The following is a 27,961-nucleotide window of genomic DNA, read 5'->3' on the forward strand; positions in this document are numbered from 1 at the left end:
TAATACAGTCACTGGAGAAAATTTTGGCAGTACTGAACAAAATCAAACAATCTTATATGATCCAGGAATTCTAGTACTTGGCATATATTGAAAGCAGGAACACGAACAGGTATTTGCATATTCATGTTCTTAGCAACATTATTCCTACTAACCACAGGAAATAATCAAGGTGTCCATCAGCAGATGAACAAATAAAGACAATGCGCTCTGCACAGGCCCCTCACGCCTCCCTTGCACAGCTTGGTCTGTACGGTGAAAACTGTGAGGACAGCAACCACCTTATCCTCTGTGTGCAAAATATGAGGCCAAAAGAGGTAAGTGACTTGCAGTAGAAGAGCGAGAACTGGACAGGATGGCTCCATACCCAAGCCGAAGAGGTTCTACCCGCCCTGGCAGATCATGGTGCTCACCACACTGCAGGAGCAAGAGGAGAGGCAAAACAACATGCACAATCCCAGCTGTGAAAACACGAATGAGGACCCACACCATGCCCAGAGCAGAGGGAGAGGGTGCGCTGCAGTTTACAACCTGTGCATTTCTCAAGGACTGCAGTGCTTGGGCACCAATCTGGGGGCAGGCCGGGTGCAAGGGCTTCCTGGCTCTGAGCTAACCTCAGTGTTCTTTTGTTCTATCGCTATCATACAGAGATTTTCCAGCAGTCAGGATAACTGACTGAGGGGAGAAAGAGTCCTTGATTTTTGCGAGAGTATTTTCTGGGTGCCTGAGTTTATATCAGAAACCAGGAGTCAAGTCCATTACAGCAGTGGGGATGGGGGCTTACCAAGGGGTATGCACAGTCAGGCACCCTCTGACCATGGACCCACAGACTCCATGCTGGCAGGCATGCGTGAGGAGGCTCAAACAGATCTGGGCCTAGACTCAGTTTCCCCTTCCCTCCAGATAGGTAAGACTGCCATCAGACACTGTACCTGCCAGGCAATCAGGTCCTTGAGCTTCTCGATCTGTCCATGGGTCTCAGGGTGCTCCTGCAGGTACCGGTCTGTAAAGAAGGCCTGTGGAGATATGGAGAGTCTTTCAGTTCACCTGTTCATCCAGCATAGGCTTCTGCATGTCTACTGTGTACCAGGCCTACGAGAGAGAGCCATGCATAAAATAGGCCTTCTCTGGACCCAAGGCAAAATGTTTGGTAAGGTCAAACACAATAAACGGAGTACACAGACAGTTGAGGTGGCTGTTCACAGCTGATTTGGATTGCTTAGTTCTGCTAGGTGGCAGCAAATCCAGCCTCTCTGTTCTGCTAGTGCCCACAACCCACAGCTCTGCACCTCCCCTAGGCCTGACCTATACCTGAAGGCTATAAAGCATTAAGAGAACACTACCTGTAGCTGGGCATGGTGCTGCACACCTGTGATCCCAGCCACTCAGGAGGCTGAGGCAGGAAGATAGCATGTTTGAGATCCTGTCTCAAAGGTAAAACTAAAAGCGCTGTAGTAGTCACAAACACACACACACACACACACACACACACACACACACACACACACTATCGCCTTTGCCCCCCAGGACAATTAACCACCCTTATAGCCTGTTCTCTAGCAGTGCCCTTTTTCATTGTTCACTGTCTAGATCAGGGGTCAATAATTTTTTCTGTGAAGGGCCAGATGGTAAACATTGCAGGTCTTGTGGACCAAATAGGCTTCTGTACAATTGCTTAACCCTACTGTTATCCTATCAGGAAAGAAGCCAAAGGTGAGAAGTAAAGAGAAAGGTAAGGCCATGATTCCATTAAACTTCATTTACAAAAATGGAAGTGGGCTATTTCTACTACCATCTAGTTGGTAGATGCCTAGTCTAGTTTAGATTCACATCCTTCAACTTCTGCCCATTCATTCTGAGCTATTATTCAGGGAGACCAGCTGGCCAGGGTCCCTGTACTGGATCAGTGCCACTTCCCCACTATAAAATCCTGTGTCTGTTTCTAAAATGGAATCTTTGGGCCTTCAATGATCGTAGGCCTCTTGAAAGCCACCCAGGGCTCCCTAGAGCTCCAGGAGCCCAGCATGGGTTGGTCAGTAGAGCTTCCTGGTTGCCTGCGGATGCCTGGGGCCGTTGATCAGGCTTGACTTTACTGTGGCCTGCAGAGGCTGGTCCTGGGGCTCCTGCCTAACTGCGGTGCCATCACCGCTGGGGTTTCTCAGTAGACTAGGATTGATGCTGGGGATTTGGAATTTTTGGACTATCCTGGAAGGGGGGGGTCTGTAAAGAGAAAGTGGGTATTTCACATACCTTCTCGTAATTTGCGAATCCTCCCATGACAGCAGGATCCACAATGCCGTTAAGCAGCATGGACAGGGGGTTGATGGGCAGGCCTGGATCATCCAGGTGCTGCTGCACCATGCTGTTGATTTTGTCGTTTGTCAGCTGCATGGTCTCTATGGCATTCTCCAGGGGACTGATCTCCACCTACAGGGGAAAGGTGGTGGCAACATATAAGCCTGGGGTTGCCACATTCCTCAGGGGGTCTCACCAGAGGAGCACTGTGCCATGGTAAAGCAAGCTTCCTGCCCTTCCATTCATTTTGCTTCGAACAGGCCTTGGGCATGGTAACCTGGGGGCCAAGGATACCTGGGTGTTTTATTTATTACTGTTTGTTCTCATAGATGGAGCTTCTTATGAATACTCCAAATAAACAAAGCAGGATCTTTCAGCCCTTGATAGGGGGTGTATGGTGTGCATGCATGTGTGTGTCTGTATGTACCATGTATATGTGTGTATATGTATAGTCAACCTAGGAAAACACATAGCCCAAAGTGGTGCGCCATCGCTGTCTATCCGTTCTCCAAAGGAGATCTCCCAATCAAGTTTCTGTTCTCTGCTTGTTTCATGGAGGGTTAAACTTTAAAGAATTTGGAGGTATGTAAAAAAGGCTAAGCACTCTGAGAAGCCAGAAGCCTGCTGGTTAGAACACTCTCATGTTAAGATGAGCTCTTGCTGTCTCCAACCTGCCCTTGCAGCGCTAAGTGCAAACTCACCATGAGCAAGGGAGGAAAGGGACTGGCCACTCATCCTCTTAAGCTTGACACTTGAATATCTCTGTTACATCTCTGTCTTCCTCTGGGAGCCCTCAAGTCCCGTCTGGCTCAGCTCTAAGGTACCAGGAGAGCAATGCTGAGTGTGAAGCATGGACCGCCTCTCCGGCCAGAACTGGCTCTAGCTGATACCACACCTCTCTTCAGGCTGAGCTCTATGGACCAGGTCCGGGATGACATCAACCATAATTTTGGTCCCACCAAAATAAAGTGTAATAGCGCCATGCCCATGTCCACGGACCCTGAATATCCCTAGAAAATAGCAAAGCAAAGTCTCCTGCTTTATTTCTTGCTGCAGCCTCTGGGGGATTCTCTGAGGGGTTCAGGAGGTCACAGGGAAGTGAGGAGCAGTGGAAAGAAAAGGGACAACTATGAACTGCCAATTCCTAGGACGATGTGCTTGATAGCTAGGGAGGAAGTGGTTAACAGAGGCCGACGTGTGCATCTGTGAACTGATGCAGGGACAGCCACAGGGAGGTTGTAATGCATAAAACACAGGCAACCGCGTGCACACTGCTGAAGGTGTCCCCTTGCCCTGTGTTCATCCAGGAGCAACCTCGTCATTTACACCTCGCTCCATCAGACACTGGAATGTCCCTCCCCGGACATTCGACTTCAAGTGGATACGCTAAGGTAGGATTCCATTTAACTGGCAGCTCATTCCTTGTCCTGAGGCTCATTTGCCTCAAGAGCAGCTTATTTTTAATCAAGAGGAAGGGGCTAGAGACTGCCCCACAGATATGGGATCTATCTCAGGAGGAACAGCACAGGCAGAGGATCTGATGGCAGGATTCTAGTCAGGCCATTATGGAATGATTTGGCTTCCAGGTCCCTCGGTCTGTTAAAAACAGCCAGCAAGCCTGAGAAGGGGCTGCGTCCTCACAAATTTTCTACCTCTCAGACATTAAGCTCCACATTAGGCAGGCTCCCAGAATCTGTGACAAAGAGCTTATGGGCAGAGGGTCATGATAAGAATTAATGTGAAGGTCTTGCTCATCTGTGTCTCACACATTCTCACCTGCTCCAAACAGAAGGGGCTGAAGTTTTAGTTTTGTCACCTGACATCTAACTCCTGACAGCCTTCCATTCTCCCGAGGGCTCAGGGGACACAGAACAGGAAGTGCCAGGGCAGAAGGTGAAAATGCCCTCAGGGATGGGCTGGCAGTGCTGGGTTCCAGGAGCACAAGGAAGGGACTCCGACCTGGTGGCCTTGTGAGCTTGGGAGGTGTAGGGGAGCAGGGAGATGTTTCTGGAAGGGCACTGAGCTCATAATGGCACCAGCAAAGGACAACGTGGACAAAGGGTTGGGGAGGAAGGTTCCAGCCAAGTCCTAGAGCCAAACAACAGGGTGCTTCAGGGGACTCCCTGTCAAATGAATGGCAACACCATCTCCCTGGGCAGGATTATGCCCTAACGACATAGGAACAAAAACATATTTCAGTCGGATCTTTTTACGCTGGCAACCGCCACAGCCCTGACATTTTGGCACAGTCAGTAAATCTGCTGCCCAACTCTGCTTCTTTTAAATGAAACTGTCCCATAGCTCACCATCAATATGAGTTTCATTTACATGAAACTGTCCTTTACCAAGGCAAAGTCTAGCTAATGAGATGGGAATCATCATTCCTTTAAAAAATGCCACGGAGGGGTAAATTTTCAGGCTATTTTTACTTGGAATGAAAAAGTACTATTAATTAAGTTGTTTGTCATGTAAATGCAAATAAAACCATCAAGAAGAAAGATTTTGTAAAAAGTTTATGTAAATTGCAACTTGTTTTAAACTTTTCATTTAGTTCAGGGAAAGAACTGTCAAAACAGCAAACCTATGACTGAAATTAAATATTGTGTGAGCAGAAATGCTGTCTTAGTCCTGGTTTTCTTATCACCTGGCACTTGGGGTGATTACATAGCTTTTCCACAAAAATACTGGAGGCGGGGAGGAGATGTTAATCCTCTGGGGGAACAAGCAGGGTCTGTGGGTCCAGGCTGGCTGAAGTGACCCTGTGGCTCCCAAGGGTGAGAAGAGTGTGTCCGACCCTGCCAGAGAGGGAACTGGACGGGTCCTCCTGGGGTGTCCTTACCATGAAAACAGACTTGACCTCAAACCACCTTAGAATTCCAGGCAGTTTATACGCTGTTGTATATATGGTTCTCTCGATCCACATGTTCTGCAAAAGGAACACACACAGTGCATGTCAGGAGCATGTCAGCCGGGCTTTGCCCTCATAGGGATTTACACCCCCCCCACCCCCCGCGTGGAGGCCTCCAGCCAGTTCAGGGCAGGTGGATGCTGAGCCGGCACCCCACAAGCCATGCTCTGCTGAACAGACACCAGCATATATAGCGTCCCCTGTTCCTAGCCAACGTTGTAGTTCTCTAGTATTTGACAAAGAAAATGCAATATGTAAGTGGGGAATATATAAATATCGCAAAAAGAGGGAAGTTTCCTTTTAATAGACAGATTTCTGGGACAGATTCAAATGAGTTTTACATTAGCTTTACACAGAGTTCGAAAGAAAGTCAAAGGTGCAAATGTATTTAAAAAAACCAGTGAGTTTAAAGAGTAACCTGTCATAGTTTAATAAAGTTAACACTTTAAATTTATTTTCATATAACTAATATATATTTACATGAGAACATAAAAATATGAAAAAGGAGTAAAGTTACTATGCATGGATGAAAACTTGAATATTTTAGTATCCACTGTTTTAGATTTGTGTGTGATTGTGTGTGTATGTGTGTGTATTACTGGAGATTGAACCCAGGGCCTCATGCATGCTGTGTAAATGCTCTACCATTGAGCTACCTCCCCATCCCTTTTTAAAATTTCTTTTTGAGATAGGGTCTCACTAAGTTGATCAGACTGGCTTTGAACTTTTGATCCTCCTGCTTTAGCCTCGTGAATAGCTTGAATTATGGGAGTGTGTCACTACACCCCACCAAGACTCCTTACCAAGAATTAAGCATGTTCTTTTAAAAGTATAGATATTTTGAATAAAAACACTGTCTTACAAAATGTATTATTTGTAAAATAGTCCATTACATATCACAGAAAATTGTCTCAAGCAAGGAAATGCAATTCAATACCTCTTTAAAGGCAGCACAGAGCTTCAGTGCAGGGCAAACCATAAGGCCTTGCAGCACTGCTGGCTCAGGCTTATTTGGCCTGTGACCGTCCCCTGCCATTGGGAGACTCTTTTTAGGGCAGTATCATTAGGAGCTGAGCCTGAATCTACCAAGAGTAATAGAGACATAAGTAGAGGGGATCATGGAATGACAAAAATTCCAGAAAGCTGGACCAGATCTTAGAGACTTCTGCAGTTCCAGGGGAAAGGAAAGGGCCCTGCAGGGGCTGGGGAGACACAAGCTCAGCCTCCCGCATCCTATAGGAGCTCCTTTTGTCCCATGGGGTGGCTCCCAGGTACTTACTTGAGGGAGGGTCGCAGGCCTGCCTTTTCAGAGCTTGTCTAGACCATAACTCTAGTGCCTTCTCAACAAAACGTGGAAGGGCCTCTAGAGTCTACTTGGCTTTGTGTCCAGCTCAGACTCCATTCTAGCCTTTTCCTTGGATGACCTTTAGGTCCAGGAGCCTCACCCCTTGCAAGGTTTGGCTGGAGGTACTGAGTCATCTCGCCCAGCTCTCGGCCTGGTGGTACATCTTTCCCAGTCCTCTGCCCTTTGGGTAAGAAGGGCCCTGCCTCCTTGCAGAAGGGACCAGAACTGGGCTTCTCAATACTGCCAACAATCCTGTACTTCTCTAGAAGCCCGAGGCTGCTCACCCTTTGGCAATTCACTTGACCTCCTGGGTATTTCTTACAGTATAAGAACATATACAGTTGCCAGATGGGTGAGGTGTGAGGCTCAGTAAGTGTTGAGGTCAGAGACACTGTCTAATAATGGCACGGTTGCTTGTGACACAGACTGCTCAGAAAGCTACCACTCTTGCAGGTGGCTTGGGTTTGCCTTGGCTATGCCCCCACTGCTATAAACACTGCAGGGACCAGTTACTGAGGAGGTCCAAGCTTAGAAACAGGGCTTTTGTCTTGAAACAACTATAGTGTTATGTTAGAACCGTAGAGAATTTTAGGATTCTAAAATTCTAAGCTCCAGTTGACACACAAGAACATTGGCCTCAAGGATGGAAGGGACTTCCCCAGAGTGCTCTCAAGACCTTTGATGGGAGACTCACAGGTTTTTGCCCTGTGCCTCAGATATGAAGAACCTGAGTTAAAGAGGCAGAAATCCCTCTTTATTTGAGGCGGCCCTGATAGATGTGCTCTGAGCATTGCTTTGGGTCACAAGCAGGTGCTAATTCAACTTTGACCTGCATCTCAGAGGCTTCCAAGCTACAGACCAGTGAAAGTATTTTCAGTATGATGGTCCTCCCTGGGGTCACCTGGATAACGCCTCCTTGCAATACTGGCCTATAGAGGGATTTCTTGGGGAGAGTTTCCAGTAATAAGAACTGTTCATATTTTTAAAAAAAATGGAATCCATTTAATCAGTCTGTATATATAATTTCTACAAGGCTATAAGGATGTGTGGTAAAATTGCTCCAACTCTAACACAATCGTTTGCAACAAGGGAGGCTAAGTGTTGGCAATGTCTGGGAATCTTTGTGATTGGCTGTAACACCTGGCGAGGTATAACACCTCGTGGGTTGAAGTCAACGATGCTACCAAAGAGCCTAGGATGCACAGGATAGTCCCCGTCACAGAGGACCGCCCCAACCATCACAGCAGTGGTACTGAGGTAGAGGAGCTCCGGCTGCAGTGTGCTAAGGCACACAGATGTTCAGTGCTGGGCACTGGACAGTGAGCGCACATCTGGGTCTCCATCCAGCTCATCTTCTATCTGCGATGTCATCAACAGAAGGCCACAGAAGTAAGTACTCAGCACCTCCGGGCACCTATTTATAACCAGAGATATACACAGCTGCTCCATTACCCAGAGCCCATGAGAAGACCAATCCAGAAACAAAGGGAGGAGGAAGCACCTAGCACCTTAACGGCATGAATCACACTATCATGTATCTTGATCACCTTGGTGAGAGCATTCGTGAAATGTCACTAACTTTACTCAATGTGGAGGGGGGATGGATTAGGAATTCTGTTTATATTATACAGATGTGACAGCCTTCAAAGGATACACTTCCCGTATTTGTGCGTGTGTGTGGCTGAGAGAGAGACAGAGAGAGAGAGAGAGACAGACAGACAGAGAGAGAGAGAGAGAGAGAGAGAGAGCGAGAGAGAGGTGGGGGGGCACTGAGAGAGACTGAGAGAGATTTTTGTTGTTGCTTTTTTTTGTTTACCGCAAATTCATTGTCTGGGTTTTTCTCCCCCTTCCGGATTGGTCGAGAATATTCAAATCGCTGCACCTCATTTACCCTGTAAAAACTGTAGAGACAGACGAATTATTAGATATAACCCAGCAAATAGTCAATTTGCCTTTAGATCTATGGTCTGGCCTCAGGACACATCACTGCATCTCACTGTGTCCCCGGTGTTGACCTGCAGGCCCAGCCTTGACTTCCTCTCCCCATGGCCTCTGGAGAGACATGCTGGCAGGCGGAAAAATTAACTTGAGCTTTTACCTCCTCCCTGTCCCTGCAATCCTCAAGGGGGAAGACGTGCTGAGTAAGAGTGAAACTGGCAAAAAACGAGGAAAAGGTGAAACAAAGGAGAGAGGAAAACAGGCCTGTATACTCGATGCATGTTTGATTTTTAAAAAAATTTAATTAATAATTTAGCATTTTGGCTTAATAATTTAACAATTAAGTTATTTAGATAACTTAATAATTTATTATTTCTACATTAAAATTTGATGTGTACATTAGTTTTGAAAAGGGCTCATATACTTTCGCTTCAGATCTGAAGAATGCACATTTTGCATCTACCCAAAGAGTGGCACACAAGGAATATAGACAGCCTGCCTGCCTCCCTGGGATGAGGGGTGAAGAGACTCTGTCCTTCTCCTGCACCGAAATGTGTCAAAAAGAACCAAGCAACTGTATGGCATAAGGCCTCTCTCAAAACAAATAAGCAAACAAACAGCAGCAAACTGTAAAATGAATGCCTTGAGAAGCCAATCATTTGCGAACACACTGAGTCCCAATTTATTTCTATTACTGTTGATAAAAGGTCAAAGAAATGATGAAAGGTTAAAGAAGCCACCAAACTTGAGGACGTAAAAATAAACAGATCCTGAGGAGTTTGCGTTTTTTTTCTTTAGTAGAACACAGGAAAGGAAACTCTTTGCATCAGAGAATCATCTGCTCATGTGGATGTTTCTACGCCCTTGCTGTATCACATGCAATTCAAAAGCAGGTGTGTGATTTCACTCTAGTGCGGACAGGTGGCTTGTGAGATTTAAAAATCACCTCACAATCCCACATCATGTAAATGCAGTCCTGTGGGTAAAGGGTTTTTATTTTGAGCTTCATTGGGAACAAATATTCCAATTTCTTTTCCCACCTTATAGAATACAAACACAGGCCACATCTCAGTGTGTGAACACTTGGCTTACATGAGGCTTGGTTTGGGTACTGCTGAAAAGCTCCACAGAGGATTTTATATGCATGAGGATCTCTTAGAAGACCAAAAGGCCACCTCCTTCCTTGTGAGCTTTCATAGTTATTTCCTGAGTTTTGGAAAGGGGTGGACTTCGTGCCTTCTGGGCCCATGGCTTACATTCTTCCTTCCCTTGTGTGGATGCTGGGTAACATTAACTTCCATTGCTCTTTGTGGAGGATGGAAAGAGCATCCGGAATGCTCACTCGAGGCTAAAATGCACCTTTCAAAAGGTGGGGCTGTTAGCAGGAGACCTGTACAGAGCCACTCAGCATCGCCTGTTAGGTAAGGAAACTGAGACGATTACCTGACAATTTGCTCAGACACTGGCCGGTGAAACTTGGGTGGCAAATCAAGTTTGGGCTTTACTGTGAAGCACTGAATAGCTGTAGTCAGGGAGGTTAAGGATCAAAAGACACTATAGATGTCCACTGTGAGAGAAGCCCCACCTAGCCTTCCAAACCTGGGGTATCACAGTCACTCTGGAGTTTTTACTGTGTCTTAAAGGATACACTGGCCAGGAGAGTTTTTAATATCATCGCCTGGTGGAGATGTTGTCTTCATTTTCTCAGCATTTGGAAACTGAGTTAATAGGCGAGCTTCAAAATCTTCCCGGCGTTCATACTCCTTCCCTCGGTAAATGAAAACTTTTCCCTGGAAACAATGACATTCATTAAATAACACTACAGGGGAAGAGTTGGGGAAAGCTCACATGCAAAAGCACAGGTCTTCAAATATGCTTGACATTTTTTTTTTTAAATGTCATTGCATTTAAGAACAACTTGTAATTGCCTTGCTCTTACTCATCAAGGACACAGGGACAAATGCTATCTAAGTCAATACTGTTTAGAAAGCAATGAACCTTACATTATTGAAATCCTGAGGTATGTTTCAGTCTTGGCAGTGACAACCAATTAAAAAATTATAAAAAACCAGGGAGCAATCGGAGCCTCAGGCATGGTCAGAAAAGATTAAGACATCCAAGACAAGGTGAAAACAATGTCCACACTTCTCAGACAGGCCCTAATGGAGTCAAGTTTGTGCCATCTCAAAATATGCCAAAGTTGTACACTGGCATTTCCAGCCCAAATCAATTGACAACCGTAGCTTCAGAAAGGGCCATTTGATCTGTGTTTTCCTACCAGCCACGCAGTACCCTCCAGGAGGGATGCCCTTCCCATACCAAGGCTGGAAAGCAGGGGCTGCAATGAATCTGAATAAACAAACTCTAAAGCAACCCTTTTCTTTCACTAGTGTCTACATTCTGCCCCTCCTATTAACTAAAAGGTACCATCCCTAGAGTTTACAGTTATTGGTCATTGTCTAAAAAGTACAAAAGCATCATGCTTTAGTCTTTTGTTTAGGCTTCATTCTTTCATGAGGATTCCCATGTACCTGTAAAATTAATATAACTTTTATGTTTGTCTCATGTTAATCAGCTCTTACGTTACTTGGGTTCCTAGATCTGGAACCCAAGGTGTAGAAGACACCTGCCTCTCCCTTACATCCCAAATAAAGTAAGTTTTGTCCTGCCACAAGTATTTAAAACTGCATAAGATAAAGCTGGGCTCATAGCTTGAGTGGCGGCCATCCTGAGCCAACTCTTTGGAGACACATTGCTTGAGCAGCAGAACCAGAGAAAAAAGGACTCAGACCACAGAAGGAGGGTAGTGGGCTCTCGGCTTCCCCTGGGGGCAAGTGGCTGGAGATGGGTGGATGGCAGGACTTCCTTTATTACAATCAGTTGCCAGGAAGATCTCTTATTTAGACAAAGTATATAGAGCTTTTCTTCTAAGCGTTGGATTTGTTCCATTCCAATGATACATTTCAAATTGGAGAGTCTGTCTGGGTTGTTACAGAAGGCCAGACTCCATGACTTTGGTGGGGAGGCTTAAGAAGGTAAGCATTTCTCCTTACCCAGGCTGTCTTGTCAAGGCCATCTCTGTGTGGGTGTCACACAGTCACTCTGTAAATGCTTCAAAGGAAAAGTTCGTGCGAAATTCAACAGGTCTCAGTTCCTTCATGGATTTAACAAGTGTGATCTGAATGTCAACTGAATCACAAAGCAGTGTGGATGGGTAGACAGTATAAAGACACTGCTGGTTTTCAAAGCCATCTGCCTCCTGCTACCCGCCTGTCCCTTCTGAAGGCTGTCGCTGCATAACTAGAAACCACAGCAAGGAGAGGACAGTGAGCAGAAGTCACAGAGGCCCAGACAATAGGAGCTTGGGGGGGGGGTCATGCTTGTCACGGTGGTATTTGGCGGCACCAGAACATGTGCTGTTTCACTCAGGAGACACTGAGTCTCCAGGAGGGCTGGTTATGCGTCAGGAGCAGCCCTGTTTCATCCCTGCCAATCCCTGGGCAGACGCTAGGGGTATTAGTAGTAGTAGTAGTAGTAGTAGTAGTAGTAGTAGTAGTAGTAGTGGGGAAATAGTGGGGAAGAGGCAGGCAGGCAGGCAGACAGAGAGATGGAGATGGACAGACAGGCAGAAGGAAGATAATTTTTCTGCATATTTTTACACTTTAGATTTTTCTCTCCGACTCAGCTTGACATCAAATCAAATTTGCCTAATTAATGGGTTTTCAAAGAGATCCTACAGCATTCAATTAATTTATTCATGCTATAGTCTGAATGTGTCACTCCCATATTTATATGTCAAACCCTAATCACCGAGGAGACAGTATTAAAGGTGGGGCCTCTGAGAGGAGAGTACATCACCAGGAGCCCTACCCTTTCCCTTGCCTCACGGAATCTGCTGGCAACTTGACCTTGAACTTCCCACCCTTGAGGACTGTAAGAAATAATGTTCAGTGGTATACACTGCCTACTGCAAGTATTTTATTATAGCAGCCTGAGTGAAATGAAACACTCTCCTTCTTTAGTTCTAATTTATTCTGAGTTTCTACCAATTACTAAAGAAGGAACAGTTTAAGAATTGACTATTTTTTCCCCACTTTCTAGTTAGGTATGTCTTCCAATACCATTATGGAAGAAAAATGTTCTATATCTTTAAAAAAACTGTCAAGCAGAAACCAAAGTAATATGTAGTCTTAATTAGAAATATAAATCTACGGTGTGGGCATCTTATAATGCTATATAAAAGCAAACAATACAGAAATTCAGTAAGATTTAATATATAACAGGTTCCTATGAAACTAGCATGCATTTATTATGCCTTACACTAGAAGAAGGCATAATAATAAAAATGTATATAAAGGCTTTAGTAGAAAAACACTAGTGAGTTGCAGATGAAAACACTAATAACATTTTCTGGAAATGTCAATTACTTTGCATTCTGAAGTAGTCCCTTCAAACACAAAAATGGGGAAAGAAACATACATATAGTCAAAAATATTTATTCCTTGTGAGTATAAATATTAATGTGGATTCAAAAAAAACCAATAAGATTGACTTTTTGAGAAAAATAGAGCCAAAGGGACAGCGAATCCTTTCAGAGGTTGCTCTCCTCACAGCATTGAGTCACCAAACATCCACCCAACTTTTTGGTAACTGTTGATGTCATTGTCGGACTGACCCCTGCCTGGTGATCTGTGAAGCGTAATAAATATATTGCTACAGCCCCACAAAATTATTCAGGTGTAGCGGGAAAGTCAGTTCAATATTAATCAAGCCCGTTAAACTCTATTCATACTTTGCATTTTGTCTTTTCACGGTAGACATGACCCAGGACAGTCCCTGCAATCTGCAGTGCCTGTGAGCTCCCAGCACAATGTGGTGGCTGCTGGGTCTCTTATGACACGTCTCTCCCCAGGCATTTGATTCCCATATCCAGGGCAGGCTGCAACCTTGCTCCAGATGCTGGGATAATCGCTCCTCACAGATTTGTAGTTGGTGGCCACCACATCACAGGCAGACAGACCACTGCCCACAGGATCCCTGCCCCCCAGTCTAACCTCCAGCATATCACGGATTTGCACATGGAAGATCAGCCTTTCTGTCTTTGTTATGGAGACACACATGTACGAATTAAAGCCTTTTACAACAATAAAGAACTTCAACTCTAAGTTCTTTCTGTGCCTTAGCTTTGCTTTTTATTTAAGGTTACATTTGGATTCCTCCCTAATGTGGAGCATGTCTCAAAATCTTTTTTGTTCTTTAGACAGAAAGATTGCCTCTAGAATTTGGGTTTCCGGTGGACCATTATCTAAGCTGCACAATGAAGACAGTAGGAAAAACTACTAGAAGTGATGGGACAGGGCCAGGTGCCTCAGTCATCCAGGGACAACACTGAGTAACAGGGTCAACTGTCCTCACCTTCTGGAACAAGCCAGAACTATGTAGGCAACTCCTATAAAGAGTGACAGGTCTGCAGGAAGGGGTACATTTGCATCCAATGGGTGCTACTATGAAGAGATGCCTCATAGAGTCAGTGATCCTGTAGAATCAGAAAACAGAGGAAGCCAGAGAATGAACCTCTGGGACCACAAAGATCTCTTCCCTGGTTCCAAACTCTAGGAGAGCTGTGCTCGTGGCATAAAACGGCTGCTTCATTAAGGAGAGAGGAATCACACGTGACCTCCCTGGATGAGAGAACACCATGTGTTCTAAAAACACTTCAGAAGCCAAGACAAGAATGGCCCGCTGATCAGTGGCATACAAGATTGTGTTTCTGAACAATCTGAAGCGATTTTACCAGTAGGTCAGGAATCATTTACTTGAACACTTCTCCTCATGTCTCCTGTGAAAACTGGGAAATGAGTTTGTGGTGGGTGATCATAGCTATTGCTTTAGTTCATGTGTCCAAAGCACGACTGCCCCAGAGATGCACTGGGATTTGAAGTTTCCATGTCATGGCCATGGAAACCCATTTCTAATGTTTCATATAATTAAGATGTAATGTTCAGGGCAGCATTATTCACAATAGCAAAAAGGTAGAAGGCAACCCAAATGTTTATCAACAGATGGATAAATAAAATGTGGTCTGTACTAAATAGCATTCAGCCTCACAAAGGAATGAAGTTCTGACATATAGTACAACACAGTGACTCCATTTAGGCTAGACTAAGCAAGCTAACAGAGTTGGGAACAGGGGAGGAAAAATGAGGAGTTGTTTAAGGCAGGCAGAGCTATAGTTTTACAAGATAAAAACATTCTGTACAAGGTGAGGGGAGACGAACGCACAGTAAGGTGGATGCGCTTATGCTGTTGAACTGTGCACCTAAAAATGATTCAAATAGTACATTTGATGATACTGTAAATCTCTGAAGGAGAGTTCTCTTCAAGAAAAATCAGATGCAAAGTTTAAATACAATCGAAGAAAATATTCTTGACATTCAAGCTAACCACAGAGGTGGTAAAGTACAGAGACTCTGCTGTGTAATCACCAGCCCTTTCTTAGGGGAAGGGGCCTGTCTGCTGAGGGAGCAGGCTGGCTCAAATTAAGCAGATTCCAGTTACCCGAAGGAAGGTGGGGAATCCTTGTCCGTAGTAGCCAACAGCAAAATAGTCGGGCTTAGGTCTTATTACTTTAACGATGTTTTCATAAAATTGAGCCTGTTTTTTCTGGAAGGAAAACAGAAAATGCATTTCAGGATCAACCAGAGTATGTGAACAACTGTTTTTCTATATTCTTCCTGCGGGCGCTCTAAGCTTTGGCAGCTCCCATGGGTGCTGAGGAGGGCTGTGGAGGCCTGTACCTGAATTCAGTATTTACTGATAGTTCTAGTGTTATTTTCACGCATCTTCCAGCATTCAGCAAGGATTAGAATAAACAAGGCAAATGCAGCCATGAGTTGTTATCTGTGGGTGTTTTCAATAACCAAAGAGGGAGCATAGAGATGGTTTCTCTTCTGAATTAAATGACTGGCCCGTTAGTGTTTTTTAAGTGGTATGAATAAAATACCGGGAGTACATTACAGAGGAATTTAAAAAGACAGAATTACTTTGCTTCAAATTAATGACAAACATTATACCATTATAAATGTAATCTGCTCAATTAAAAAAAATGACATAGCATAGCCTGGAAAGCAGTAGTCAGACACATTCAGAGCTTCTGTGGAGAATAAAGGTCTGGATACTCTCCATTCAACCCCATCTTGGAGAAGGGTCACGATGTTAAACTATAGAAACTCTTGGAGGTTCTTGGGCTAACAAGACCACTAGATACAGGCGGTTGGCAGTTCTTTATGTACAGTTTATTCACACAAGTCTTAGACTTTGGTTATAAAAGCTGACCTGAGAATAAAAAGTAGATCTCAAGGGGCCAGAATCAACCAGCAGATACACTAAGACCATATTATTCTTGGACAGGATGGAGGACTAAGTCAGCACTAGAGAATGCCTATGGTGAATTCCAATGAGAAAATGAAAAGAGAAATTCCAGAAAAGGAAGCTTAGACTACCACTGTTCATTTAAAGAGGAAAAAAACAAAACAAAACAATAAAACCTACCAGCAATTCGCTGAGTTGTTCATAATCAAACATTTCGTTTTCATACTGTTCTGCAAGTTCCTTGCCCAAGGCAATGGCCTCTTCCCACATCTGTGAGTTCCAAGGAAGAAAAAAAGGGAGATCCAAGCATAAATCCAGCAGTCAGAGTAAAGCAATCATTCATAACAAAACAATTTAAAAACATGTTGGGTTAATTGAAAGGTCAGGAACATGATACTGGAAAAATACAAGTATTTTCTAAAGCTTCCTGTCCTTTGCTTCAGGACCTGGTCCGCTGACTAAGCTGGTCAACTGCTGGCTCATATATCACCTGGCTTTGGCCTGCTGTACAGTGGTCTGCTGGTCTATCCTCACCAGCCATGTCTTGGCTCCCCTGCTGACAGCTGTGGTCACCACAGCCCAGCTGTTGGGGTACCCAGAGGATCAGGGAAAAGGGACTAACTGCAGGATAAAGAAGGGAGACAGAGGGAACCCTGGAGTGGAAACTAGGGTTCTGAGTTGGGTGCTTTCCCAAATTGTCCTGCGTAATAAATGTCAGGCTCATAGCACCAGCTGCAACAGACATCAGGGTATATTTTAGCCCCAAATTAAAGCTTGTAAAGAGTTTGCTCAGTATGTGCAAGTACTGTGCAGATGTAAACTGGGCTGTCATTTTGAGAAAGGGGAACCCCACATTGTAAATAATTTGAGGGTGCCTTTCCACATAACTTAGAAGCTGCTGGAGGGCAGAGGCCAAGACTCATCCTTCTGTGAAGGCCCTGGACATCTATCCAGAGCCTGCTTAGCAAGGCTCATCAAACAGAAGAGAGGGTTGTTGACTTGAAACCAGGTAAACTTCATACCATCTCACAAACTGTGTTAATCATGAACCCCTGCTTCTCTGCTGCCATCATTCCGACTAGACAGCTGCAGTCACAGTCACATAGTATAGTGTAGCTTTGAATCCCTTCTTGCTGGGATGCTAAAGACCACCCGGGGCACTCGTATCTCCAGGAGGGCAGCATCCACTGGGACAGGAGTTTATGGCTTTTAGCTCCTTCCCCTAAGGTGATGTCCAGCCACCTGCATTCCCTAGTTGAAGCCCTTCAACCACCATTCCAGGTGGATGTCTCTCTTACACCCATGTTACACACAGGACAGCTGGGGGTCAGGCAGGCAAATAACCTGTTTGAGGTTACACAGCAGAAAAGCGGCTGTTCCCCAAAGTTCTTCCTCTGGAGGATCACACACCAGCACTTCCAGCTGTACCCTGCTTTCTCCTGCTGGGGTAGGTTTTAAAAGGTACCTGGCCAGTCTCTAACTCAGGATTCCAACATAGGCTGCTGGGCATCTGCCGGGCATACCCTGGCACGAAGCCCCCAGTATCTACTTCTGCCTTTCCTTGTTAGAATGGGCCCTCTTAGGGACTTACTCATTACCGAATCACCCAATAAAGTGAAGAATACTGTTTTACTCAAATGCTTCAAAAATACTCTTTTCATAGCTACTACTTTTGGGTGAGAAAAAAGTTACAATTAGAGTTGTATTTTAATACTTTGAAAAACAATAAAAGTAAGGTCAGAGTAGATTTCAGAGCTGGGAACAGTGTCTGGGGACAGGAAATGAAGATGGACATACATGTCCCACCAATGGCCCACCCTCATCTTTTCCTCTTTGGTTCCATGTTGCCTCACATTTTTAAAAATAGCTACATTCTCCATATCTTTTTTACACCCTATGCCAGAGCCCAAGCTCAAATTCCCAAGAAGGTAAAACTCCTCTCACTCTTAATGTTTCTTTTAAGCTCTAGTGACCCATGCCTCCCTTAGCATATTTCCATTTCAAAGACAACATTACCTTTCCTTGTAAGTCTCCTTCACTGGATTTTTCTTTAGTTTTCTGCAAGCGAATACACCTTCTCTTAGCTGCCTCAACCAGTAAGGCTTCTAATTCATTCCTAAGTAAAAGCTTAATCTATCTTTATCCTAAATGACAGGTGAGGTACTTTAGATACATATCAAAAGTAATTGTTTTTAAAAGAAATGTAAGCCTTGAGTAAATATCTTATCCGCTCACCCGAGGTTATGTGGTTGTATTTTCAATCAGATTTTCCATAAATATATATTCTGCCTCTCCCTTATGCATGTGTTAAAGGATTCTGCACCAAGGAGATTTTCATCTACTTTTAATTGGACAGGGCTCTAAAGAGAGTGTGGGTAATTCATATTTTCAATGTGAATACCGCAGAAAATATTTTAGTGCCAGAGAGAAAACAGATTCACTATGATCTAGATTTAGATTATCTTTGTGAAAGAATCTCCTTAACTGTCCCAAGTAAGTGTCCTGCTGGGCTCCATTCTTAGAAGAGCTAGAGGCTCAGGAGGTTTATGCAGCCCACAGAGAAAAACCCCTTATCATCAAACAACTTTATTTTTCTCATCTGAAGTATTTAATCCAGTTTATGGCCTTTTGGAAATTGCTAGTTCCTGGCTGCACAGAGCACACTCTCTCCAGGGCTTTTCTGTAGATGACGACGATCTCTTCCTTTTTCTTGAGATGATAATCTTTCCCATCTTTTTGAACCTACTGCTTTCAGAACCTTCCATTTCTTCAAGTTCCATGAATAAAAACTTTCTTAACTGATGAAAGGCCTTCCTTACTTCTGAACAGAGTGGTGGCAGAAGAGATAGCAGATACTGATTTTTACAGACAACCATGAACTCGATGGTTGACCAGGCTGATAGGATGATGACGCTGATCTTGCAGGATCAGGGTGTAGCAGCAGATGAAGGGAAGATGCCAGCCAGGACAAGGACCCCTCACTACTGATGCAGGCTGGCTGACTCTCCAGGACTCTGGTGAATGACTCTGCTTTAGTGCTTTAGTCTGCTTACCAGCTGTGAGTAACTCACCAGGGAGGGTGTTTTTATAGGGAGCATGAATCTCAGCAATTCTTTCCTAATTCACCTGTTTCTCCTGGCAGTTACTGGGTCAAGAGTCATGCTCACTTACCCAATGGTTTTCCAGAGTCCCACACAGCCCTCTGAGTGTAAGTGAATGTATGTTGTGGAATAATCCAGAGCTCCTGTTAAAGTCTCTCAGTACCAGAAGGGCTGAAGTGGCTAGGAACAGCAGAAGACGTGTTCAGTCACCTCTGATCAGTGAGTGCTAAGAATGAGGCCACCATTCCAATTCCCAGGTCCCAAGAGTTTCACAAGAAAGGTGATGGCAATTCCAGGCTTGACCCAACTGAAAGAGGCCCAGTTCATCTCACGACTGCCTGTAATCTCTCCTACAGAATGAAGACTCTTTGACCACACGAATGGCAAGCCTTCATGTCAAGGTCCTTGAAAAGGCTCAATGTTGCACCAGACTCAAATGCCTTCTGTTATAGCGAAATACTCAAAGTCCACTCCACACAGGAACCACTGCTACTACCTACGCAGGTTCATCAACTTGACTTCTTTTTCCCATCAAAGTTCTTTGTTAGCCAACAGAAAATTATTTGCTCAGCTTTTAATGCCTTGAAAGGAAGGCGAGGAAGGATTTCTTTTCATTTTTTTTTTAATGGAGATTTTGCATTTTTCTTCCAGGGCAGGACATCTACAGTTCTACAAAGGAGGACGTTGAATAGCCTAATTCAGGAAACAAGAGATGTGGTTTCCTCTTGCTCTGCTTAGAACAGAAGGAGAACGCATAATTGCTATCACTCACTCCTCCATCCCACTGATGATTAGAAGTAGATACATAGACAGGTGTTGAAGAAAGAAGTTGGAAAACCACAAACTTTTCTTAAAGATGGAAGAAATAATGGCACAGCCATAGGTGAGTAGATATTAGCCACAGAAAGCAAATGCTGACATAGTAGGGGAGACTGGGGATGTGGGGTGATTTCTGTCTTGGGGGAGGCGGGTGGACTGTGAGGGAGGACGTGCCTTAGATGAGTGTGGGAGAGTCCAACCCTAAGGAAGAAGGGGAACAGAATATGTGGGATAGAAGCGAGAAATGGGATGAAGGCACTGTGGGGGTGTGCGGTGGGCAAAGCTGGCTCACAAAGCCTGGGTCACAGCTGACCGGATAGCTACTTTTAAAAGGAATGGACAAATTAATGAGCTCTTTTTTATTCCTGCAGTTGTAATGCGAGCTCATCTTCTCCTTTATGTTCAGGCTGCTCCTAGTCTTAAGGTCTGTTCACATATGCAGCACATACTTTCATCCCACCATCACGAAGAGTCGCCATCTCTCTTGGACTCAGTTCCTTGCTCCGCTCTGCCCCTGGTGACTTCATATCCTTACTGGCCACAGTTGCCAGCCTGTGTTCTTCCAATTTTTTTTTTTTTTTAATATATATGCCATCTCCAACCTCTCCAACCTCAGTCCTAAGAGTTTACTGATGTGAGTGTTAAGTTTGCTCAAGTTTCGATAAAAAGGTCACAGGCTAGTGGCTGAAAATAAAAGTATATACTTTTACAGTCCTCAAGCCCCGGTGTCAGCAAGGATATGCTCTTTCGGAAGGCTCTAGAGGAGCCCCTTACAGCTTCTGGTGGCAGCATCCCTCCAATCTCTGCCTCTGTTTTACCTGGCTGTCTCCTTGTATCTTCTCCCCTCTGTCTCTTGTAAGGGCAATTGGCAATGGATTTAGAGCACTTCCCCTCAAGGAATTAAGATCATCTCTTCAAGATCCTTAACTTAATTACATCTGTGAAGAAGACCGACCCTTACTCAAAATATGGTCACATTCATCTGTCCCATGAGTTAAGACATATCTTTTTCGGTGGAGTCACCAACATACTGTAGTGTACTAAAGGAGATTTTCTTAGATGTCTCTGCAGTGCACGCCAAAGACCTGGCATAGGACAAACTACTGCACCCAGCCTTACTGTCATTTTTTCCCAGCTCATTTTACTCCCTTCATAATCTTTTCCTTCAGATGCCTGGCAACTGTTAGACTAACACACCTGCTACCTTACTCGATATTCCAATGAATAAAACATCCTGTCTGTTCTCTGCAGCATGTTAAACATTCAATTCCTAAATCTTCTTGGCTACATGCACAGTGGGGGGGCCCTGGCCCCAGCTGGCATCATTCTTCTGACTCGGACCCTACTTAAGAGACATTGCGTGATCAGCTGAATCCAAGTCTTACTATTCCCCTTCCCTGTGCCACTGGTTTTGTGGGATCTCTGCCTCGCAGGCCTAGATATTGGTTCCAGCCCCTTTGCCAAGTTCCTGACTCCTCTCTTTCTTCCTCCTTTACATTTTCTGCTACTGTGTGGCCAGAATTACCCCTTGGAAAGAGGAAAATGAATCATTCTCTATATTCACAAAACCTCCACTGAATGCTTATAAGCTAATCATTATTGGAGTATATCAAATCCTCTGGAGACTTACAAGGTCACTGACAGCCTGGCTCTAAAGTCTTTGCTGTGGTCTGGATCACTTTAAATTCGTATCTTTAAATCTTCACTTCCAAGGTTATGATTAGGGGGTGATTCAGTTATTATGAATGGGGGGCCCTCACAAATGTGATTAGTGTCCTGATAAAAGAGGCCTGAAGGAGGGCTCTTCCCACTTTCATGTGAAGGGCCACAGAAGCTGCCAGCTATGGACCAGAAAGAGAATCTTCACCAGACACCAAGTCTAGTGGGACCTTGATCTTGGACTTCCAGCCTCTAAAACTACAAAAAATGAATTTCTGTTTATGAGCTACTCATTGCATGTTATTTTGTTACAGGAAACCCATTAGACTGACGGTCTTCTATATCCACATCTCCCAGGGCATTCTTGTTTCTCCAGAAAAGTGGGACATCTCCAGAAGCCCTCGGCCTGACTTTGCTGTTCCTAAGCTTTAGGATTTCTTCTTCTTCCCACATTCGCCTGGGAGATAGAATTCCATTCTTTACAAAACAGTTTAAATGTGATCACTTCTGTGAAGTCCTCCCCAATTCCCCAGAAGAAGTGACCACACCTGTACCTATGAGAAGGTGGACCTGTTGCGCACAATGACCGGACAGACACGATGTTATTTATCAGCCTATATAAAAGGCCCGGCATCAGACAGGAGTGCCTGAGAGGCCCTGTCTCTGTTCCTGCACTTCTGACTGGAGGGTGCACCTGGCACACAGCAGGGTCGTTAGTGCAAAACCTCACTGGTGATCCTACAGAGGGCAGAGGAGAGAATTGTTCTTGACTGTAAAACAGACTGACTCATGCTATGATTAAAAAAAAAAAACAAACAGATTCTGTTGTACAGCAAACTGAAAGGTAGACTTTTAGAGGTGGAGAAGGGGGTCAAAAGAAGGGGAAGGGAAGGGAAAAGAAGGAGGCATGGGGTTGAAAATAATCAAAACATGTTACAGATATGTACCAATATACCAAAACAGTGTATTGTTCTGGATTATTAATATGCACTAATAACAATCATTCTTTTTAATCAGAGCAAATAATAATGAATATACAATCTCTGAATGTTCAGGTCAAATTCTGGCTAAGAAGATTTTCAAAAAGTTTAGAAATGTCAAGAATTAACTCCTAAGGAGGTTCTTTTATGTCCTGCACAGTTCTTCTAAATAACACCTGCAGTTTCAAAGGAAAACTGACAGGATGAGAACACTTCACCCCCAAATACTTAGAAAAGAAATCCAGCCATTTCACCAAAAATGGAAACTTGTTCCCAAACCCCTATTTTTAGTTCACAAGATGATGCAAGATGCATCATTTTTTCTTCGACTTTGGTGCAAGGCAAAGTGTGAACTTTGTCAAAGAGAGGTTATTTTAAGGGAAAAGGAAACAGAGCTCCAGTTGAAAATAGTTGCACACATCACTCCACGTATCACTTGGGCTATAAATTCTGTATTGCCTCTGTCAATGCTGCCAGGCTGCCTCTTGGTTTCAGTGTGGTTCAGGGATGGCTACTGCACGCTGCCACACTCTGACTACATTTTTCTTAGAGTGGCTGCTATTTTTGACTCTCATTCTCCATAGAGAAGCCTGCTAATTTTCAGTGAAGTACTTGGATTAAAGGCTTCATTGAAAATTACTAGGCCTCATCCAAACACAATAAAGGCAGACAATTCAGGACACCTTCAGAAATGAACCAACACTTGACATCCTGATAAAACTGAACAGAGGGCTTTCAGGGGGATGCTCAAGCAGGTGGTAAAAATGGAATGGAAAAGGAACAAGGAGTAATATCAGCCCAGGAAGGAAGACATGCTAAAGAATGAAAACGGGAGGGAGCAGATGGAAATGACATTTGATGGAGAGAAAGAGAAAGAGAAAGATTAAGGGACCAATCTGGACTGAAGGACGGAAGGACATTTAAAACTTCGTAAAAGAGTTGGAAGGCAGAATAGAAGGATGATTCTGTGCAGAAGAAATACAGAAGGATAACAGAACATAATTAAACTGTGAGAATGTCCAATATGAAGAAGCAGAAAATACATTCAGCTTTGCTGCTTTCAAGGCACAAAGGTAAAGAAACTTTAATATAATCCCCAATTCCTCTTTGTCTCTCTGCTTCCCTGCACATGGATGGAAATGCCAGCCACGAGGCCTGGGGAAAGGGATCCTGCTCCTTGCCTTGCCTACCCCATGTCATTAGGAATGACACCTATTTTGGATCCTGCAAGTCCCGACTTCCACTAGGTAGCTGTATAAATGTCAAATAGTGAATTAACTGGAGGATGTACATCATTTTCACACAGTAAGCATGGAACTGCGTGAGGAAGCTGGTCACAAGGTGAGCAGCTGTATCAATGGAGCTGTAGCTTGGTCCTATTTTGTCAGATTGAGGCAATGTTTCACATCTGTTTTATTATCTTGTGGACTCCAGGGCTCCCTGGTTTTCAAGTTCAACAGGTAGTAAGTCCTCTAACCTAATACACTGTGATAATCAGAGTGGCAGTTTGTTTCCTTAACATTTACTATGTGTAGAATCAGACCAAGGAAATATTTGTGATGTAAATGCCCCAGGTCCTGCAGGCCACCCGCACAGACCTGAGCCTATTGGAACCTGTGCCTTCAGTTAAGTCAGTAAATCCCATCAATGTCAGAGCCCTTCCTACATGCCTGTCTGCTTGTTCACCCACTCAATAAACTGCTGTAATCATTTGGATGGCAGATTGTTATTCTTAGCAGACACACAGGATTCTAGGCAGGAAAGGCCAACCCTTTTCTTGCAAGAATTTGTCTTTGTCTGATCTGCAACCTTTGCAGTAAAAGTGGTGCTAAAATAAAGCCAGGAATGGAGCACTCCTACAATACATACTCAGAAGATGCAGTCTGTGGCAGGCAGTATGTAGCTCTGTACCTGGCAAGGTGCTGAGGAGTAGGGAGGAGGGAGAAGCTCATGGCCCAGGTCAGGAGGTAAGATCTATACTAATAAATATGCCCAGTATACAAGAAACTATTGAATGCCCGAGTGATGGCCACCTTTCCAACGGTGCAGCGTTTGCTCAAGCATTGCTCAGTAGGAGCTAATTCAAGGGAAGAAAATAATGACACTGTTGACAGTGGGGGAGGCCATGTGAAGGGATGGGGGATAATAGGAACTCTGTACTTCTTGCTTAATTTTGCTGTAGACCTAAAGTTGTTCTTAAAATTAAAAAAATATGTACAGACTTGAATGCCCTGTCTCTGTGCAGCTTTGCGCTCTCTCCATGGGACCTACAGTAGTGAGGACACAGCTCTTCTCTTTGATGTGAAGTAGCTCAAGTCGGCAGGGCCCATCACTCAGGGTTGTCCCTGGTCAGCTGCACCTTGGCTACCTGGAAGCCGTTCAGAGATGTGGAACCTGCCTGCCAGATGTAATAGCTGGGATGTGCATTTATACAAGATCGCCAGAGGGCTTAGGACTGTAAGAGTGTGAGATACATAAACTAGGAAGAAACAAATAGTTTCACCGGCGAGGGCAAGACAGAAACCAGGCACAAAGCATGCCTGGAAGGAGGTAGACTAGTGGCATGTGATGATGTTCAAGGAGGTTTGAGCTAGATTATGGGAGCAGGAGAAACTCCAAGGAAGAGACGGCATTGAAATACGCCCAGAAGCGAGAGACTCCACTGCAGAGATGGCAAGAGAGAAGGAGCTATTCCACACTGAAGGAAGATGGCGAGGAAGTCCAGGGCAAGGGGATCAGAGAGCATATTCGGAAAGAGGCAAAAACTGGATGATAAAAAGGCGGAGAAGCAGGTTCAATCGCTACTATCTAGGGCCTCATCTGCCAGGGGAGAGGCCTGCTTCTGCCTGTACAGCAGAGGGCAACTCATAGGTTTGGACATCTTTGAAGGCATTCAAGCTGTGATCCTAAGACCACTTAACTAGAAACCAAATTGGAATCCTACGGAGAAGAAAGAATCATAAGGAAAGGCTGTGGCCACTGGAGAAGGGAGTGAATAAAGCCTCTTAGACAGAGGGCTTATAAGCATATGCAGGATTAGCTGTATGTAGCAGCAGCACTCTTGCAAGAGATTTAAATTGTTCAGTAGTGCCCAAGGGCAGCATTGGGGTGAAGACTGTGGATTATGGAGCATGTGTGTATAGTTGATGGGTCTTTCATTCCCTAAGGCACATGGGTACACACATCACTAGCATGGGTCTCATCCTTTCAAGCCCAGGAAATGAAAACTGAGATTATAATGGGCTCTGGTCAAGTAAAAAACAAATACATGACTGATGGCCATAATTCTAAATATTAATATTAAAACAGGTAAGTACCAGAAAACCCCATCTTGTTTCAACAAAGTGATGTTGCTTTTTCTTGATTCTCACAGTTTACCTTCTCAGTAGCTTCTGTTTCTAACCTCTCTTTCTTTTGCCTTGTCTGTATTTCCCTCAGGACCAGAAGGGGCCCCCAGCTTAGTCTTCCTTTCAAATGCCCTAATGCTCGTAACTATTAGACACCTGACAGTTATTTCAAAATGAAAAAAAATGACATTGAGGCATAGAGGAAAATATCTTATTTTGGTGTTTATTATACTTGTCCTGCCCTTCTGATATATATTCCTTGCTTTTGTCTTGTCTTGTTTTGTTTTGTTTTGTTTTCAGTGTTTTGAGACAGGGTCTCACTATGTAGTTGAGACTGACCTGGAACTCACTATGTAGCCCAGGCTGGTCTCGAACTCACAGTGATCCTCCTGCCTCAGCCTCCCAAGTGCTGGGATTATAGGTGTGTGCCACCATGCCCGGCTTTTGTCTTAATTTTCAAATTCTTTTAGATACACTCCAGCTTTTTAAAGTATGCATTTAGTATAAGAAATATATATGGGATTATATGTGTGCCACCATGCCCGGCTTTTGTCTTAATTTTCAAATTCTTTTAGATACACTCCAGCTTTTTAAAGTATGCATTTAGTATAAGAAATATATACCAACAGGCACACAGAGAATTCTGGCCACTTGTGATATCCCTGAGGGATAGTAAGTAAATTTCCATTCCCCTCCAGCATACAGATGGGTGCTCTAGTTAGACAGTTCTTGTCTCAGAACAGGACTGTCTGACAGAAACATAACATGGACCACAGATGACATTTCCCATCCAAGGACTAACCAGGCCCGACTCTGCTTAGCTTCCAAGATCAGATCAGAAGAGATCTACGGCCACAGACACACTGATGTAGTTTTAAATGTTCAAGTTGCTGTATTAAAAATGCGAAATAAATTTTAGAAATATTTAATATACCTAAAATAATTACTGTTTCACCAAATAATCAATACAAAAAAGTAAGATATACTGGACATTTATATCAAGGGCTACAGTATCCAAGCCCTGACTCGTTACTCTTATCCTCAAACAAAAGAAATTTACTTTCTTGTAGATCTGGAGGCCAGAAGTTCAAGATAAAGTACTGGCAAGGGCCTGTGCCCTTCCCTTTGCTTGAAAGCTGGTTCCTTGGGTGCCTACCTGCTCTAGGGCCCCATATTAACCAAAGCCTTCCTTCATGTTTCCACTAGACATATCACCTCTGAGCCCCACTGCAATATTTTCCCCCAAGATATTGCAATCTAGGAATGGAGTATGTTAAAATATGCATCTAGGCCTACTAATATCTTGCTTCTTAATCATCAGCAATGGCCTTACCTATTTTTCTTATGCCACTGCTTTTCAGAGAGGCATTTTTCAAATTATTACATACATTCAGACCTGGCAGGGACACTCATGCTTTGGCTTTATTTCCTAAGTTAAAGTGATTCTAAATCTGCACCAAGTGTCAAATGTTGATCTTGTACAGTGACTCCTATGTTCTGTGCCCCACCTGGTGAGATTTCAGCATCTCCTGCCTACCACGCCTGCTCAAGCGGAAGAAAGAAATAGCTTTGAAGAGGCCGGGATCAAGGCCTAATACCAAATTTTGTGAGAAATTTCAACTCTCACATCTCCAGTTGTGCAAAGCTGCATAATTGAAGGGACTGGCGCGAACACCATCTCTCTGAGAATATTACAAATACTCAGGTAATTTCTAGATTAACTTTTCCGTGTGCACAGAGTGTGCATGGTGCTCATAGTTAGAAATCCCACCTCACCTGTGTAACTAACTGGTGTGATACTGGTAGATGCTGTCCCACCCACCCATCCTTCTAGGCACTTCCCCAATCCTTGAAGTTTGTGATTCATTTCAGCAGATGACATGAAGAGACACAGAAGTGTTATCTCTGGGCAGAAAGATATAAGCTCCAACCACTCTTACTATCCCTTCCTGGCTACATCCATGGGCAGAAGCTTGCTCACTGGGCTCTGAAAAAGGAGGAGAGAGGTGGAGCAAGAGTGAGAAACACATATGTGTTGCTTGGAGCCCTGGAGATGTTGAGGTCAAGGATCCAGAATCTTTCAGCCCAGCCTGGCTGGCACAGTAGGTATTACTTCCTACTGCTATTTTGCCAAGAAAATTTAATGCTTATTGATGTAAATGAATGTTTTGCTTTGTTTTTTTTTTTTTTTTTTTTTTTTC

General features: G+C 44.1%; 1 protein-coding gene across 1 annotated transcript in view; it reads right to left on the minus strand.

Annotated features, from left to right (window-relative positions):
• Dock1 (dedicator of cytokinesis 1) overlaps window positions 1-27,961 on the minus strand; it is a 523,445-nt gene that overhangs the window by 28,064 nt on the left and 467,420 nt on the right. The window contains exons 41-48 of the mRNA XM_033761232.1: window positions 16,035-16,124; window positions 15,042-15,146; window positions 10,132-10,273; window positions 9,927-10,005; window positions 8,362-8,446; window positions 5,132-5,218; window positions 2,248-2,424; window positions 930-1,013 (exon numbers count right to left, since the gene is read on the minus strand). Coding sequence (XP_033617123.1) covers window positions 930-1,013; window positions 2,248-2,424; window positions 5,132-5,218; window positions 8,362-8,446; window positions 9,927-10,005; window positions 10,132-10,273; window positions 15,042-15,146; window positions 16,035-16,124 — 849 coding nt within the window. The remainder of the gene's footprint in view (window positions 1-929; window positions 1,014-2,247; window positions 2,425-5,131; window positions 5,219-8,361; window positions 8,447-9,926; window positions 10,006-10,131; window positions 10,274-15,041; window positions 15,147-16,034; window positions 16,125-27,961) is intronic.

This window comes from Fukomys damarensis, unplaced genomic scaffold (assembly GCF_012274545.1).
Source record: "Fukomys damarensis isolate Sample0158 unplaced genomic scaffold, DMR_v1.0_HiC HiC_scaffold_8, whole genome shotgun sequence".
NCBI lineage: Eukaryota > Metazoa > Chordata > Mammalia > Rodentia > Bathyergidae > Fukomys > Fukomys damarensis.